At 40.1% G+C, this 14,311-nt stretch overlaps 1 protein-coding gene across 7 annotated transcripts in view; it reads left to right on the forward strand.

Moving 5' to 3' along the window:
• EPHA7 (EPH receptor A7) overlaps positions 1 to 13,493 on the forward strand; it is a 184,658-nt gene extending 171,165 nt beyond the window's left edge. For all 7 annotated transcript variants that reach the window (XM_083177030.1, XM_083177035.1, XM_083177033.1 and 4 more), the window contains 4 exons: positions 873 to 1,022; positions 6,527 to 6,720; positions 9,665 to 9,820; positions 9,967 to 13,493. In XM_083177030.1, the coding sequence (XP_083033156.1) occupies positions 873 to 1,022; positions 6,527 to 6,720; positions 9,665 to 9,820; positions 9,967 to 10,081 (615 nt within the window). In that variant the 3' untranslated portion in view covers positions 10,082 to 13,493. The remainder of the gene's footprint in view (positions 1 to 872; positions 1,023 to 6,526; positions 6,721 to 9,664; positions 9,821 to 9,966) is intronic.
• Positions 13,494 to 14,311: the final 818 nt, after the last annotated feature.

Genomic DNA, 14,311 nt, shown 5'->3' on the forward strand with positions numbered 1-14,311 from the left:
TTCCTTTTATGAAACATTCCTTTTATGCAGTGCACTCCCATTCTTTTCCATATTCTATACCCCCCTCCTCTATGTACTGCTCCCTCCATACACTGCATCCATATGCCATGAACCCCAGGTTACCTTCCATCCTGGGACTCTGCAACAAGTAGCAGCAGTATTCAGCAAACTGATGCAGGAACCACTTTGGCGGTCCGGCAGCACTCAGAGTGGAGGTTACAGGGGCACGTGTGGCCACTTACGTTTGGCAGGAAGAAATTAAACCCTGTGTGGGCTGAGCAGTATGGTGACAGAGAGGAGGAGGAGGGGTCAGTGCTGGGGCTGAAGAATATGCGGGTGAGAAGGAGGCAGATATATACGCATAAACAATGACAGAGCCTTGTCCAGTGACCGCCCCTCCCCCTATAATATGGCCTTGGTGTCATTTTGACAAGCTTTAACTATGAAAAGGCAATCCTTTGATTTGAACAACCCCATACAAACCTCACCTTGTACAAATCAGAGAGCTTGAATTTGGGTGACTAAGGTGCGGTTTGGAGGATCACAGTGTGGACTACTCTAGTTTATCCAGATTTCTTTATATGGATCTTTTTCTAGTATACAAAGAAATACAAATATAAATAGGTGTTTCTGTGTTGATTAATACACACAAAGAAGCATACAAATCGTGTTGAATGAGAGAAATGTACAGCGTGTTACACAACTACAATTATCTGCAATGTCTATGTTTCAAGACAACAGTTCCCTTACCCTCTCTGATCAACATCATACTTGTAATTTTCTGTATATAGGCAAATAGGAGAGTAAACCAGTAATTAACTTAAACACAAACCAATTTTTTGTTACTTAATTGGTGTACTTGTTTTACGTAGGGGGGAAAGATTCCAGTTAGATGGACAGCACCAGAAGCTATCCAGTACCGCAAGTTTACATCGGCCAGTGATGTATGGAGTTACGGGATTGTAATGTGGGAAGTAATGTCCTATGGAGAAAGGCCTTACTGGGATATGTCAAACCAGGATGTAAGTTTTCATCTTCAACTCCATTGGTATATGAATGTTAACATATAAGCTACATTTGCTTGCAATATACAGCACGCATACAGTATAAAATCATTTTTGAAGTAGCTATTTTATGTCTGCCAAATAGAGTTTATTTCATGTATATGTATTATGAGCACAGATCACAAAGCCTGAGAAAGATATAAAAAGTTTAAGTGAAGAGCCATTTTTTGCAGAATGCAAAGTTGTTAACATCTGACAGGACTCAGTGTCAAAGATTTCATGGACTGTCAAAATATGTGCAAACAAATCCTTGGGGTTGGGGAAAAAAAAGAAATATTTACATTCCCCTAGATACTCCGTAAAGTTTTATATCTTTGACACCTTCCTCAAGCTCTACCAGCAAACATAAACATCTCTGACAAGAATATAAAATGATTGTAAAGCTACAGCTGCTTAACATTCCAACAGGCGAATGGGAAGTAGTGTTTATCATTTATTGTTTAGCTCGCAGAGTTGGTAGACTCTCATCTGTATTTATCCTGGAGCTGGACATAAGCTGTGAGGAGATTCAATTGAAGCAGCCAATTCATGAGTCAGCTGCTGCAGTGTTTAAAAGTTTAATACTAAGTGTGTCTTATCTTGAGTAGCTCATCAATTGACATTCTTGATTTTCAGTTTTTTTTTTCTCCCAGTTTGCATACTATGACAGATGTCTCTTTAGATTCATTCCATGTTTTCTAGGAGAATAAACAACTATCTAATTTTACATTTTGAACACTGAAATCCACCAAGGCTTTCTTTATTATGGGCACCGTACTGTCATGTTAGTGTTAACTTGTCATTGGGTAACTCTTTATAGGAGATAATCGTGTCTGTGTATTAAAAGAGTAAGGGCATGATTCAGTACCACTCGCGAAGCAGCGGTCGTTCGCTGCTGAACGCTGCCCAGCGGAGGGGATGTGTAGGAGGTCACATCCCCTTGCATGCAGTGGAAGGGGAAATAAATAATTCGAAGGACGTCAGCCATCTGCCCCCAGCAGGTATCGGCCTACCAATGTCCCCAAGGGAACACCCATTGTTTTCACGGGGGCACCCATAAAACACTGATCCCCTGATCACTGCCCCCTGCCTGCCTTCCCCTACACGTGCGAATGCCTTTGCAAGTGTGATACTCGCTAAAGGCGTTCGCACAGTGGGGTTGCATATGCATAATCCCCAAAACATCGCAATGGGAAAGAATTCGCCTAATTGCATATAACGCTGAATCTCCCCGTAAGTGAGCTCCGTGGTTGTCTTCAAAAATATATCTAGATCTTATATTTTACAAGCACCAGGCCAATCTCAAATACTGTACACCTCCACTTTTTCATCATCCTTGAGTGCTGGTTTGTTTCTTCTTAACTTGTAACATTGCTATGGACCCTGATCCTTTATCATATTGCAAGTGAGTGCCGTCCTGTAATTTGAACTGTATCTTATACCTATAAGATACCTATAGCGACTATTAAATAAATGTATTGCTCATAGAATATTTCAGAAATTCCAAATGTGTGCCCACGGTAAGACACAGCAGGGTGTGCATACTGTAAATTAGTACCAGCTTTATCATCTTCTATATGCCCCTGTTAACCCCCAAGCAGTATGTTTTTTTTCATGCATTTGTGAGGCTTTTACCACACAAATTATTTTTTATTGTGCAAAGAAAATATGTAGTTTCTGTAAAATATATTTTAATTATTATCCAACAAGCTTATATAAAGTTAACCATATGCAAGTGTAAATGGCTTGACTTTCCCTTTACCCAGGTGCTGTAATTATACTGACTCAAATCTTGATTAAGCCGTGATTCACTTCTGCAATTTTTGGGCAACAGAAGGTGGTGCAGTTGAGCTGCAGAATGCAATTGGATTTGTACCTTACATGGGTGTTAGTTATGGTACATGACATTCCAGCATACTGGGACAGCTCAGGGGGATGAAGAAACCAATTAACACTTTAGAAGTACAGCTGCATACTTCATTGCTAACTCTGTATACATGACCAGATTAGAGGCACTGAATTTGTAATATAACTTTATTTGGTGACAAATATCACAACATGATAAAAGTAATGAAGGAATTTTTTTTTTTGTAAAATTCATTACCGGTTTCCAATTCAATATCGCTGAAAGCTGCACAAGTTCTGAAGATAAAACCAAGTTTTTACATTGTCCAGCTAAAACTTCAAAGCTTTGTGAGTAAAAATATATGTATTTGCGTTATTACTTAGTTATTTCATTTGATGGAACTACCAACTTGATGGGAGTTAATTGGAGCTCACCAGGTTGAAACAGTCCTTTGTGTCTGTCTTCCCACTAGTCAGTTTCAGACAATCTGTCACTGCATGGTATCCAGGAGCATGAATACTTCACCACTATTCTTACAGGGTCTTTGTAACATAATGTCAGTGACATGAATTACCTTATCAGATCAACCTTTTACATGTCCTTTTGATTGATTCTCTCATTGTGTTTCTACTCTGGTCACAAGGGTTTAATGAAGTATCTAGTATTATGTTTTAACCGAACTGTCATATTTTTAGTTAGTGATTTCTCTAAGGAGAAACCATGAATCAACACAACAAAACAAGTTAAATGCATTCCTACTGTGTTTTTGTGCTAAGTATGATGGCTTCAATCAGTTGGTGAGGGTTTGTGGATTTACTGTATGAAACTGCTTGTCATCTGTATACAGTATCTGGTTTACTTATAGACAGGTCACAGCTCTGAAATTGTATTTCTACATTGGATGTATTTGTTGTTACCCCTTTGCGGCCAATTATGGTGCAGCAGCATTGAAGAATTCCCTGTGCACATCCTATGTGGTGGTAGTTGCAAGGTGCTAGAGAAACAATACAAACTTTTTTTGTGGCCAATGTCGACTCATAAATTGTCACATAAGACTGCAGAAAAGACTAACTCTGTGCTCTCATGTACCATTGTGAACATTGGTAGGATGCACCCCCCTGTGAGCACCCTGTCGATCATTGTGGATGGCATCGGCAAGTGTGTATGACTTGGCCGATGCCGGGTCCCCATCACTAATGATATCGCTGGGTACACGCATCCTTTAGTGTGTACCTAGCTTTAGGATTGACTTCTTAATCATTAATGTATTCTCTAAATAAATACGCAGTGTTCGCGAAAACCACCCAAAAAAGTGGGTCCCGAAGACCCTTCACTTCTAAAAATTGGGGTCCTACCTGACCTTTTGTGGGTCCCAACGGCAAAAAGGCTCCTCTCCCCTTCTCCCCAGCATGGCACATGTGGGTCAGGGGGAAGTATCAATTGGCCCACTCGCATAAAGATACATATATACTAGAAACGATATAAACGTGAAAATAGGGACAGTGCGTGCCAGTGACAGTGTCTTTTTCGGGGAAGTGGTACTTTATAGCACACACCGTAATGCCCAGTACACATTACAGCACACACAGTTATGCCCAGTACACATTATAGCACACACCGTTATGCCCTGTACACATTATAGCACACACCGTAATGCCCAGTATATATCATAGCACACACTGTAATGCCCAGTATATATTATAGCAAATAAGTGCTGCTTACCTACATGCTTGTTGCCAGGGGTTACATGCTCCTTGCAGGGGTTACATGCTGGTTGGCGCAGGGGGGAGTTTATTCTGGTTGCCAGGTGGGGGTTATTCTGGTTGCCACGGTGGTGGGGGTTATTCTGGTTGCCACAGGGGTGGGGGCACATTTTATGCTTGCTGCCCGGGGGGGTTGGTAAAGCTGATACAACGCTCACCAGAGTAGGTGAGCGGGCTGTCAGCGCAGTGGGGGACTGGATGTGGCTGGAAGAGCTGAAACGCTGCTCTGAGTTGAGCAGCGTGTCAGCTCTTCCAGCCACATCCAGTCCCCCACTGCGCTGACAGCCCGCTCACCTCTAATGCCGAGAGTGGCTGTCAGTTTTTACGGTACTTGTGTATTTTGGCGGCGCCCGATTTCAGCATCGTTCGAAGAACGAATCGCATCGAATGCCATGTACCCGATGGCATGCGATGCAACGCGATTTTGACCCCTATACGATGAAAAATCGTATAAGCACCCTAAAGGGTGCTTTTGAGCACCCTAATGGGTGCTTACAATGTTAAATGCACCCCCACGCCACCCCCCCACTATAAACGTGAACCTAAAGCGTGGCGAGCACGCGAGGGGCGGCGGTACGCGTCCTACGACCTTTTCATACCCCCACTATCCACGTCGGCGTGGAGTTGAGAATACATTAGTGTGGCGAGCGCAGCGAGCCACCGAACCCGAAGCGTGGCGAGCCCCGCGATGGGACGCGGATACCTTCACAGGTAACCGCGTCCCTTCGCTGGCTTCACAGGTATCCGCGTCCGCTCGCCACGCTTCGGGCTTGGTGGCTCGCTGCGCTCGCCACACTAATCTTTTCTCAACTCCACGTCGACGTGGATAGTGGGGGTATGAAAAGGTCGTAGGACGCGTACCGCCGCCCCTCGCGGGCTCCCTGCGCTCGCCACGCTTCGGGTTCACGTTTATAGTGGGGGGGGGTGCCGTGGGGGTGCATTTAACATTGTAAGCACCCATTAGGGTATGCCATTGTACACTAACCAACGAAATCGCGTCGCATCGCATACCATCGCATGCGTAATGGTATGCGATGCGATGGGCGCCGCCAAAATACACAAGTACCGTTTTTACAGCCATATCGCATGCCGCCCCCAGCTCTCAGCAGCAGAATGGACTTACACGGCGGGAGGCGGCAGAAGGATGCAGAGCCACAGACACTGTGTGACAGTGAACCTGCTCTCATAACAAATGGCAGGGCGCGCGGCTTTAATAACTGGCAGAGCGCGCACTTGCAGTGATTGGCGGCCGGGCAGCCACTGTGCAATGATTGGGTCCCGGCGGCCTCTGCTGTGATTGGCTAACGGCGGCTCATAGGCGCAGCTCAGCGCGTCCTCGGGGACCCCTTCAGTTTGAAAAACGGAGTCCCCGGTGGCTGTTTTAGGGTAAAATACGCGCTATAGCGCGTATTTGCGAACCCTGCATACGGATGGTGTAATGGTTAGCATTACTGCCTCACAGTGCTGAGGTCATGGGGTCAATTCCCATCATGGCCATAACTATGCGGAGTTTGTATATTCTCCCCGTACTTGCGTGTGTTTCCTCCGGGCACTCCTGTTTCCTCCCACAATCAAAAAATATACTGGTAGGTCAATTGGCTTCTAACAAAATTAACCCTAGAATGACTGTGTCTGTGTGCGTGTACATGTGGTAGGGAATATAGATTGTAAGCTCCACTGGGGCAGGGACTGATATGAATGGTCAAATATTCTCTGTAAAGCGCTGCGTAATATGTATGCGCTATATAAGAAACTGTTAATAAATAAATTCTAGGAAACCTATATGGATTTTTTTTTATCAAAATGTAACTGATCTCTTGCTGATATATACATAGGAGAAATAGACATTATTAAAATGTATTTTTCTTTATAAGGTTATAAAAGCTATTGAGGAGGGTTATCGGTTACCTGCACCAATGGATTGTCCTGCTGGTCTTCATCAGCTAATGTTAGACTGTTGGCTGAAGGAGCGTGGAGAAAGGCCTAAATTTGAACAGATTGTTGGCATTCTAGATAAAATGATTCGAAACCCTAACAGCTTAAAAACTCCAATGGGAACTTGTAATAGGTAAGAATTTTCCATTCAGTGCCTGTTTTCTCTTTTATTAGATTACATTTTTAGAACATGTTTTCTCATAAATACGTGCAAAATTTAAGTTCCAGTAGTTGATCCACTTTTTTGTTGAAGGTTTTCAATTCGCTTTATTGACCTGTATTTTGAATCTCTCATACTAGATTCCATAAATGTTTTTTATATACTGTACACAGGAAGCAAACCGTTTTTTTATATTTGAAGCTACATATACAGCATTGTGTAAAGCCCCATACACACTAGGCAACCATGCCAATGCCAATACTTGTGAGCATGGTTTATTTGTTTTCTTATCTTAGTAGACTGATATTGCTTTGGGACACTTAACATTTATACATGAAAATCTGTATGACTGTTCAATGCTATTTTATGACAAGACTGATGTAACTGGCACAAAGTGATATAATGATAGTTTTTTTATATATTGAATCTCTAGTTTTTACAAAACATTCAACAAAGATAGTATTGCACATATACACAAATTACCTTAGCTCATGATATATAAAAACTAAATTGAAATATTCTGCTGTGTATACAGTATATTATTATACAACGGCGAGATATGTCCCAAATGACTGCACAATATCTGATTAGATTGTGTTCCAACTACTTATAAAGATACCAGTTCATGGATTGAAATATTATTAGAATAGCAATATATAAATTTATATCTACAGATTCATTGTAATAAAAAAAATGGCATCATATGTACTGTATACACTCTATTTTCTATTTTTTGGTGTCTAAAATGTTGTTGCATTTCACTAAGGAATAGAAGGGAAAGTCCATTTGTGTAATATTGCTTGTTGGGTAATCATCAATATTCCAATCAAGAGAGGGAATGAATTCAGATATTCAATTATCTTAATTATGGGAGAGCATACAGATCTGTCCACATAAATCTAGCCTAATTTCACATTCAACAAGCCCTTCTAGTTGCGTCATTCTATGGCAGCACTCAATCACTCTGCGCATCTTTTTTATACTTGTTTACCTTAAATAGCAACTTATTTGCAAAATATAGCTAATAAGATGCACAAGCAGCTTCTTCTAATTAAAATAATATGTAGTATGTGTATAATCAGTGTGTGGCTGCAGCTGTATCTGCAATGTTACACTGTTTTCCAAGAAAATACTGAAATGTCCTAATTCTTACGCAGAAACAGCACTAGCCACACACTGAATATAGACATATCATTTTAATCAGCAGAAGCTGAATTATGTCCTATTCCATTTTTGCAAAGAATAGAAATGTTGCAAAAAAGATGCTCAGCGCTAAATAAAGCTCATGCAATATGTATAATGCAAGTTGTATATCATGGAGGATAGATATGTTGACCTATCTAGGTATCATAACCTTGCACAGGTAAAGTGGGTATGAATCATAGTGTCAACATTAATTAGATTGACCCCAAAAAGATTAACATGCACAATGTTAACATGGGAAAAGGGTAGATGCAAGCAAACGGGTTGACACGCAAATTATCAACGCATGAAAAGTTTGAGATGTGTTTTTCCTCACCTTTTTCGTACATTGGATCACATGGACCCTCAATTAATGTACCACATACCCTTGCATGGTGAGTGAATCTTTAAGACAGGTGCCTCATATCGCTACCGCTCTGCTTGGTACACGTCTTACTTTACTATTTAGGTGGACTGCTATTGGGAATGATAAAATCAGGAAAGCTCATGTTGACCTTTTCATGTGTCGATCATTATCAGGTCGACCCTTTTTTGTGCCAACCTATCGTCCTTGTCATCCTAATGCATGTTGACCACTTGCTGTTGACCTATTGACTGTTGACCTAAAATCTGGGTCCCAGCAAAGACTTTTTTTGAAAAAAATAATCTTTTTTCCTGTGTTTCCAGCAGTTGTGATGAAATGTGTTTAAATATTGGGAGAAGGGGAAATGGAAAAAGATACCTTTGCCCCAGTACCACTAAGATTTGTAAAGATCATATATATATATATATAATTTTTTGGTACTCTTTACCTAGCACGGCGCCCATGATTTTGATCGTGGGCATCGCAGGTAAAAAAATTGTGGGCATCGCGGGCATTGAATGCACTAAAAATCGGGTGCGACGCGACCGACGCGATGCCCGCGATTTCCCATAGGGATCAATGTTAAATTTCTCAATTGACCCGATTTTACTGTTCAATGCCTCAATTGACCCGATTTTTCCATAGGAAACAATGTTAAATGGCCCACAGAGGCCAAATAGCCACCCTGAAGTGTGAAATGGCCCCCACAATTGTTAACGCCACCCCACGATCAACGTCAACCCGAAGCGTGGCGAGCGCAGCGAGCCCGCGAGGTCGTACGCGTCCTACGACCTTTTCATACCCCCACTATCCACGTCGGCGTGGAGTTGAGAATAGAATAGTGTGGCGAGCGCAGCGAGCCACCGAGCCCGAAGCGTGGCGAGCCCCGCGAGGGGACGCGGATACCTTCACAGGTAAACGCGTCCCTTCGCGGGCTTCACAGGTATCCGCGTCCCCTCGCGGGACTCGCTGCGCTCGCCACGCTTCGGGTTGACGTTGATCGTGGGGTGGCGTTAACAATTGTGGGGGCCATTTCACACTTTAGGGTGCCTATTTGGCCTCTGTGGGCCATTTAACATTGTTTCCTATGGAAAAATCGGGTCAATTGAGGCATTGAACAGAAAAATCGGGTTAATTGAGAAATTTAACATTGTTCCCTATAGGAAATCGCGGGCATCGCGTCGGTCGCGTCGCACCCGATTTTTTAGTGCACTCAATGCCCGCGATGGGCACCGTGCTAGGTAAAGACTACCATTTTTTTTTTTTTTTTAATGTGTGTCAGACAATATTTCATCAACAACTAAATCCTTCTTCTGAGAAGGGGTTACATAGGCTGAGATCTATTTACCTTTGTTTGTTTTGAATTCCCAGACCCGTAAGCCCACTTCTGGATCAGAACACCCCTGATTTTACTGCATTTTGCTCAATTGGAGAATGGCTTGAAGCTATTAAGATGGAACGATATAAGGAAAATTTCAGTTCAGCAGGATACAATTCCCTTGATGCTGTTGCCAGGATGACTATTAAGTAGGTTCAAAATAATTGTTACTATTGTGTGTGTGCAAGTATGCCTGTATGGTGTGTGTGTGTGTATGTGTGTGTATGTGTGTGTGTGCGCGCGCATATGTGTAAATATATACATATATAAAAGGAAATGGTCTTTCTCCCTACAGTGACGTCATGAGCCTAGGAATTTCATTGGTTGGCCATCAGAAGAAGATCATGAGCAGTATTCAAACTATGAGAGCACAAATGATACATCTTCATGGAACAGGAATACAGGTGTGATAGACAGCCCTCCCTCACAAGGGAGGAAAGACTGAGACAACAGCACTGGCCTTTACTTTACAAGAACTGCTGCTAGAATCTGCTCAGTGAACTGAGTTCTCTCTACTATGGCTTTTTGCAGTAGATAAAAACCAACTAGATCCTCAAGAACCTACAGACTTCAACTCCTAAGTGCCACCAGACATTTACTAAGAGAGAAATTGGATCAAACGCACGTGGCAAGCCTAACAGCAGTAATAACAAAGTACTACCTGAAAACAAGAACAAAACCAAGCTCTCTAACCTCCTTTTTGCCCAATGGACTTTTTCAAATGTACTGTACATAAATAATTTTAAAAGTAAAAAAAAAAGAATATATTTGTTGGACAAAATCACAAGATTGTTGGTAAATACGGCAAAATATTTTCCTTAAGCTGTGTTTTATTATATAATCTTATTTTTTAATGTGTTATTCTCCTTAGATTTTTTTGAAGGGGGAGGAGATTTATCTATTAAATTGCACACATATTAGGAGACTAATATTAGCATGGTTTAAATTATAATATAAATGCTGTTATTCAGGCATTTTACTTAGATATCTATGAAGACATTGGTAAAATCAACAGCAGGCAAGAGAAACTCTGCAGGTTAATATCGGTTTATTTTTGGATCATTTCTAAGGACTTGCTGAATACAAAGCAATAATGGCACTCTGTGCGGACATGGCACCTTTGATACAGAAAACACAGTAAAACATTACGTCATTAAATAATTGCTAAAATCTGAGAGTTATTTAATTCTCTTGAAAAAAACAGGGTCTCCGAATCTACATACCAGAAACAAGTACTGTAAAATATAAAGCCTTCCCTTTGTGAATGTCAAGATTAATATAAAAAAAAACAGACTTGCAGCAAAGTCACTGTCGAAACCTTTCACTGCCTGCAATTAAGTGCAAGGTGACCTAAGAATCAACAAGTTGTTTTTCTTACAACAATAGATTTGAAATAGCCAAATTATATTTTGTACAAGATCTTGTTGAATGCACTCCATGTTTGATTGTACAGTTAGATTTTATATTTAGCATTATATATCAGGGTGAAAAGGGTAGCTCTTTTGTTTACCATTAAAGAGTTAGACATCTTGCAACACACATGATTAGCTAAATTGTATCACATGGTATGTAGGATAGGCTTTTTTATAGATAAATATCTGATGGGAGGAGGTTTTTGCCTTTTTTCTGTCTACCGGAAGCAATAATAAATTGTGTCTTTCTAGATATTCCCTTTGTGCATATCTTTAGAGTTAAAGATATATTTGTAAAATATGTTTAGATGGTGGACCATCCATCGTGTAGAATTGTGTCCTTCCGAACAGATTCGGGCTGTTAACGAAAGATCCAAGGGATCAATCAGAAATCGGTCTCCTTTGATTATGTGGGCATCCACAGAAATTGTAAATGTTTCAGTGTAAAGTGTGTAAATTTTATTTATACTGTCTTGTTTTGTATACACATTTCTCTGTAGTGAGCTCTGAAAACATTGAAAATGCACTATATTTTTCTATTTTACTTGCAGAGATTCACAAAACAGGTATTTCAATGCTACATAATGTATTTTACCATATAGGACCAAAGATGGCTGCAGAAAACACAAATGGATCTTCTCTTCAGCTTACTTTACTTTACAGTCAGTTTAATTCTCTGTACATTGTTATTTTATGACCTTCTATTTATTTAATTGTTAGAGAAAATTCATTTCAAAGATGTTTCCTTATAAAATAGTAAAATACATTTACTGAATTACCATTTCATAGACACTTCCATTTGTAATCTTTGTAATAGACTGTAAATATATTTTTCGAACTATAATGTAGTCTGCTTGGGGATTATTTGTGTTTCTTTTTTATGGGACCACCCAGGAACAGCTTTTTATCAGGAAATCAAGTGTGATAGTATGAAGTGGTTCTGCCCAGCAGGGTCGGCATTTCAAGACAAGCATGCTGCGAGGTGCCCAAAAGTCATTTTATAATAGATGATAGATTCAACAAACAGAAAAGGTATTCTTTTTGTACCAGTGCTACAAAGTGCCATTAATAAATGAAATTACTATGGACATAATGAGGAGATATTCAGAACACTGTAGAAATGGTCTAACAAGTGAGTAAAAAATATGGACCGCACAGATTTTTCGGACACTGAGCATTAGATGTTATGTGGCAATTCATGAATTAGTTGTGGAAAGAAATTGTATTTAAATAATTATCAGTCAACTGAAATTAAAGTTTATTTGCTACAAAGAGATTTACAAGAACTTATAAACTAGAACCATTTGAGATAAGCTTGCTATTTGTGCCATTTATAAGGTAAAAACAACAAAGCAAGGAACTGTGACGCTAGATCGTATTGAATTCCTTTGTTTTCATTTTAGTGATTATAATCTAAATCTACATTAAACATGTAATTTATAAGAAGTGGCACATATGGTAGTGTCTTATCATGTTTATTTAAAAACCAAACAACATATGTTCTTGAAAAATGACTTCTTGGTAATATCATGTACTTTCCAGCCTTTGGGTCAGTAATGGTGAGCATTCCTGCAGCACAGCTATGCCACCATGGTCCTAAATGTGTGCTGTTTTTCTATTCTACCCATGCTTACGCTGGGTTTCTGTGGGTACTTTGCATCCTTCTCACTTCGGGGCAGATTTATTAAGCCTGGTGAAGTGATAAAATGGAAAGTGATAAAGCAGCAGCCAATCGGCTCCTAAGTTTTATGGTAAAAGGTAAGTTTGAAAAATGATAGTTAGGAGTCGATTGGCTGGTGCAATATTACCTTCCACTTTATTACTTCACCACCACGGTCAATACATTGTCCCCTAAGAAAACTCTACTCCAGTATAGCTTTCCACATCTCGATGCTTAGTGAAAGTTACTTTATGAAAGCATCTAAAGAATTAGTGGCATATCAATCTGCTTCTTTATTCTAGAAATATAGAATTTGTCAGCAGAAAAAAACGCTTGGCCCGTTTAGCCTGGCCTAAATAAATTTACATAATTACACAATAGGGTTCATTTTCTGTCGGGACCCCTGACCTCAGCGCTGAGGCAGTGATGCTGACCATTACACTGCCCATACTGACCTTTTATTACTTTTAGATATTAGTGCTTATCAGAAGCAGATGTGTTTATGGTAAATAGTATATGGCAGAGCTTATAGTAACATTGAGAAGTAAACTCTAGCACATACCCCCACACATGCACTTTATATACAACAAGCAGTGCTAAACCCAATACAAAATCTGTATTACAAATAGATATACTTCTGTAAAAGGTCTTAGTAAATAGCAATGTTGATTTACATTTCATGTAGCAAAGTATTGTCTGCAACACCCTTGCCACAATCAAATAAAGATGTCACACATTGTTTCAGATGAATGGTGTAACCAAGTAGCCATCAATCAGTATGAAGGTTCGATAATGATGCCAAGCACCTTTACCCCATACTCTTTTGTCTTTGTAATACACTGGAGTTGGAAAAGCTAGGCCTGATTCAGAGTTCAGAATAAACTAGTGTCCCATATACATGGTTCAATTTGGTCTAATTTTGTACTCTATTTTGCTTATATAAGCAAATACCAAAATGGAACGGACATCGAACGGTTTTCAGCCACATTCGATGCAAATTCTATCCCATTGCGCGCCCCTGCAGCATCGAAATCAAATAGAAAAATAGACTGTGCATGCAAGACTATATAGTACAGATCTGTACTATATACTCCAAATCGAATGTTGCCATTCAAATCAATCCCGGTTCAATCCCAAATGAATCGCAAGTAAAAAGGAACTGTGTAGTTGTACAAACCATGTTCCAATGCAAGGGGAAGTTTTATTTTTGCATGCAGGGTTAACACTGGCTGGTTTTGCATGTATCCCACAAATCTGAAACCATTTTATTTTTACACTGCAATTTAGATTTCAGTTTGGACAAATCCCCACCAACTCTAAATATTACTTTACATCGGCCCCAGTTGAACAGTTGCTGGCTCTTGGTTGCTTTATTCAGGCTCCATGTGCTCAGATGGAGATAGATTTAACTTCATATTCAGAAGATACTGGTTTTATATGCAGACATAATACTAATACGTTGGTTTTTTTTTTGGGATGTGGGGGCATAGTGAGTATATGTGTTCATAGACATAGCCAAAGTAAATATAGTGTATAGACATTATATGCCAGTTGTGGGACCATAAAAC

Source organism: Crinia signifera, chromosome 3 (assembly GCF_055691185.1).
Source record: "Crinia signifera chromosome 3, ASM5569118v1, whole genome shotgun sequence".
Lineage (NCBI taxonomy): Eukaryota > Metazoa > Chordata > Amphibia > Anura > Myobatrachidae > Crinia > Crinia signifera.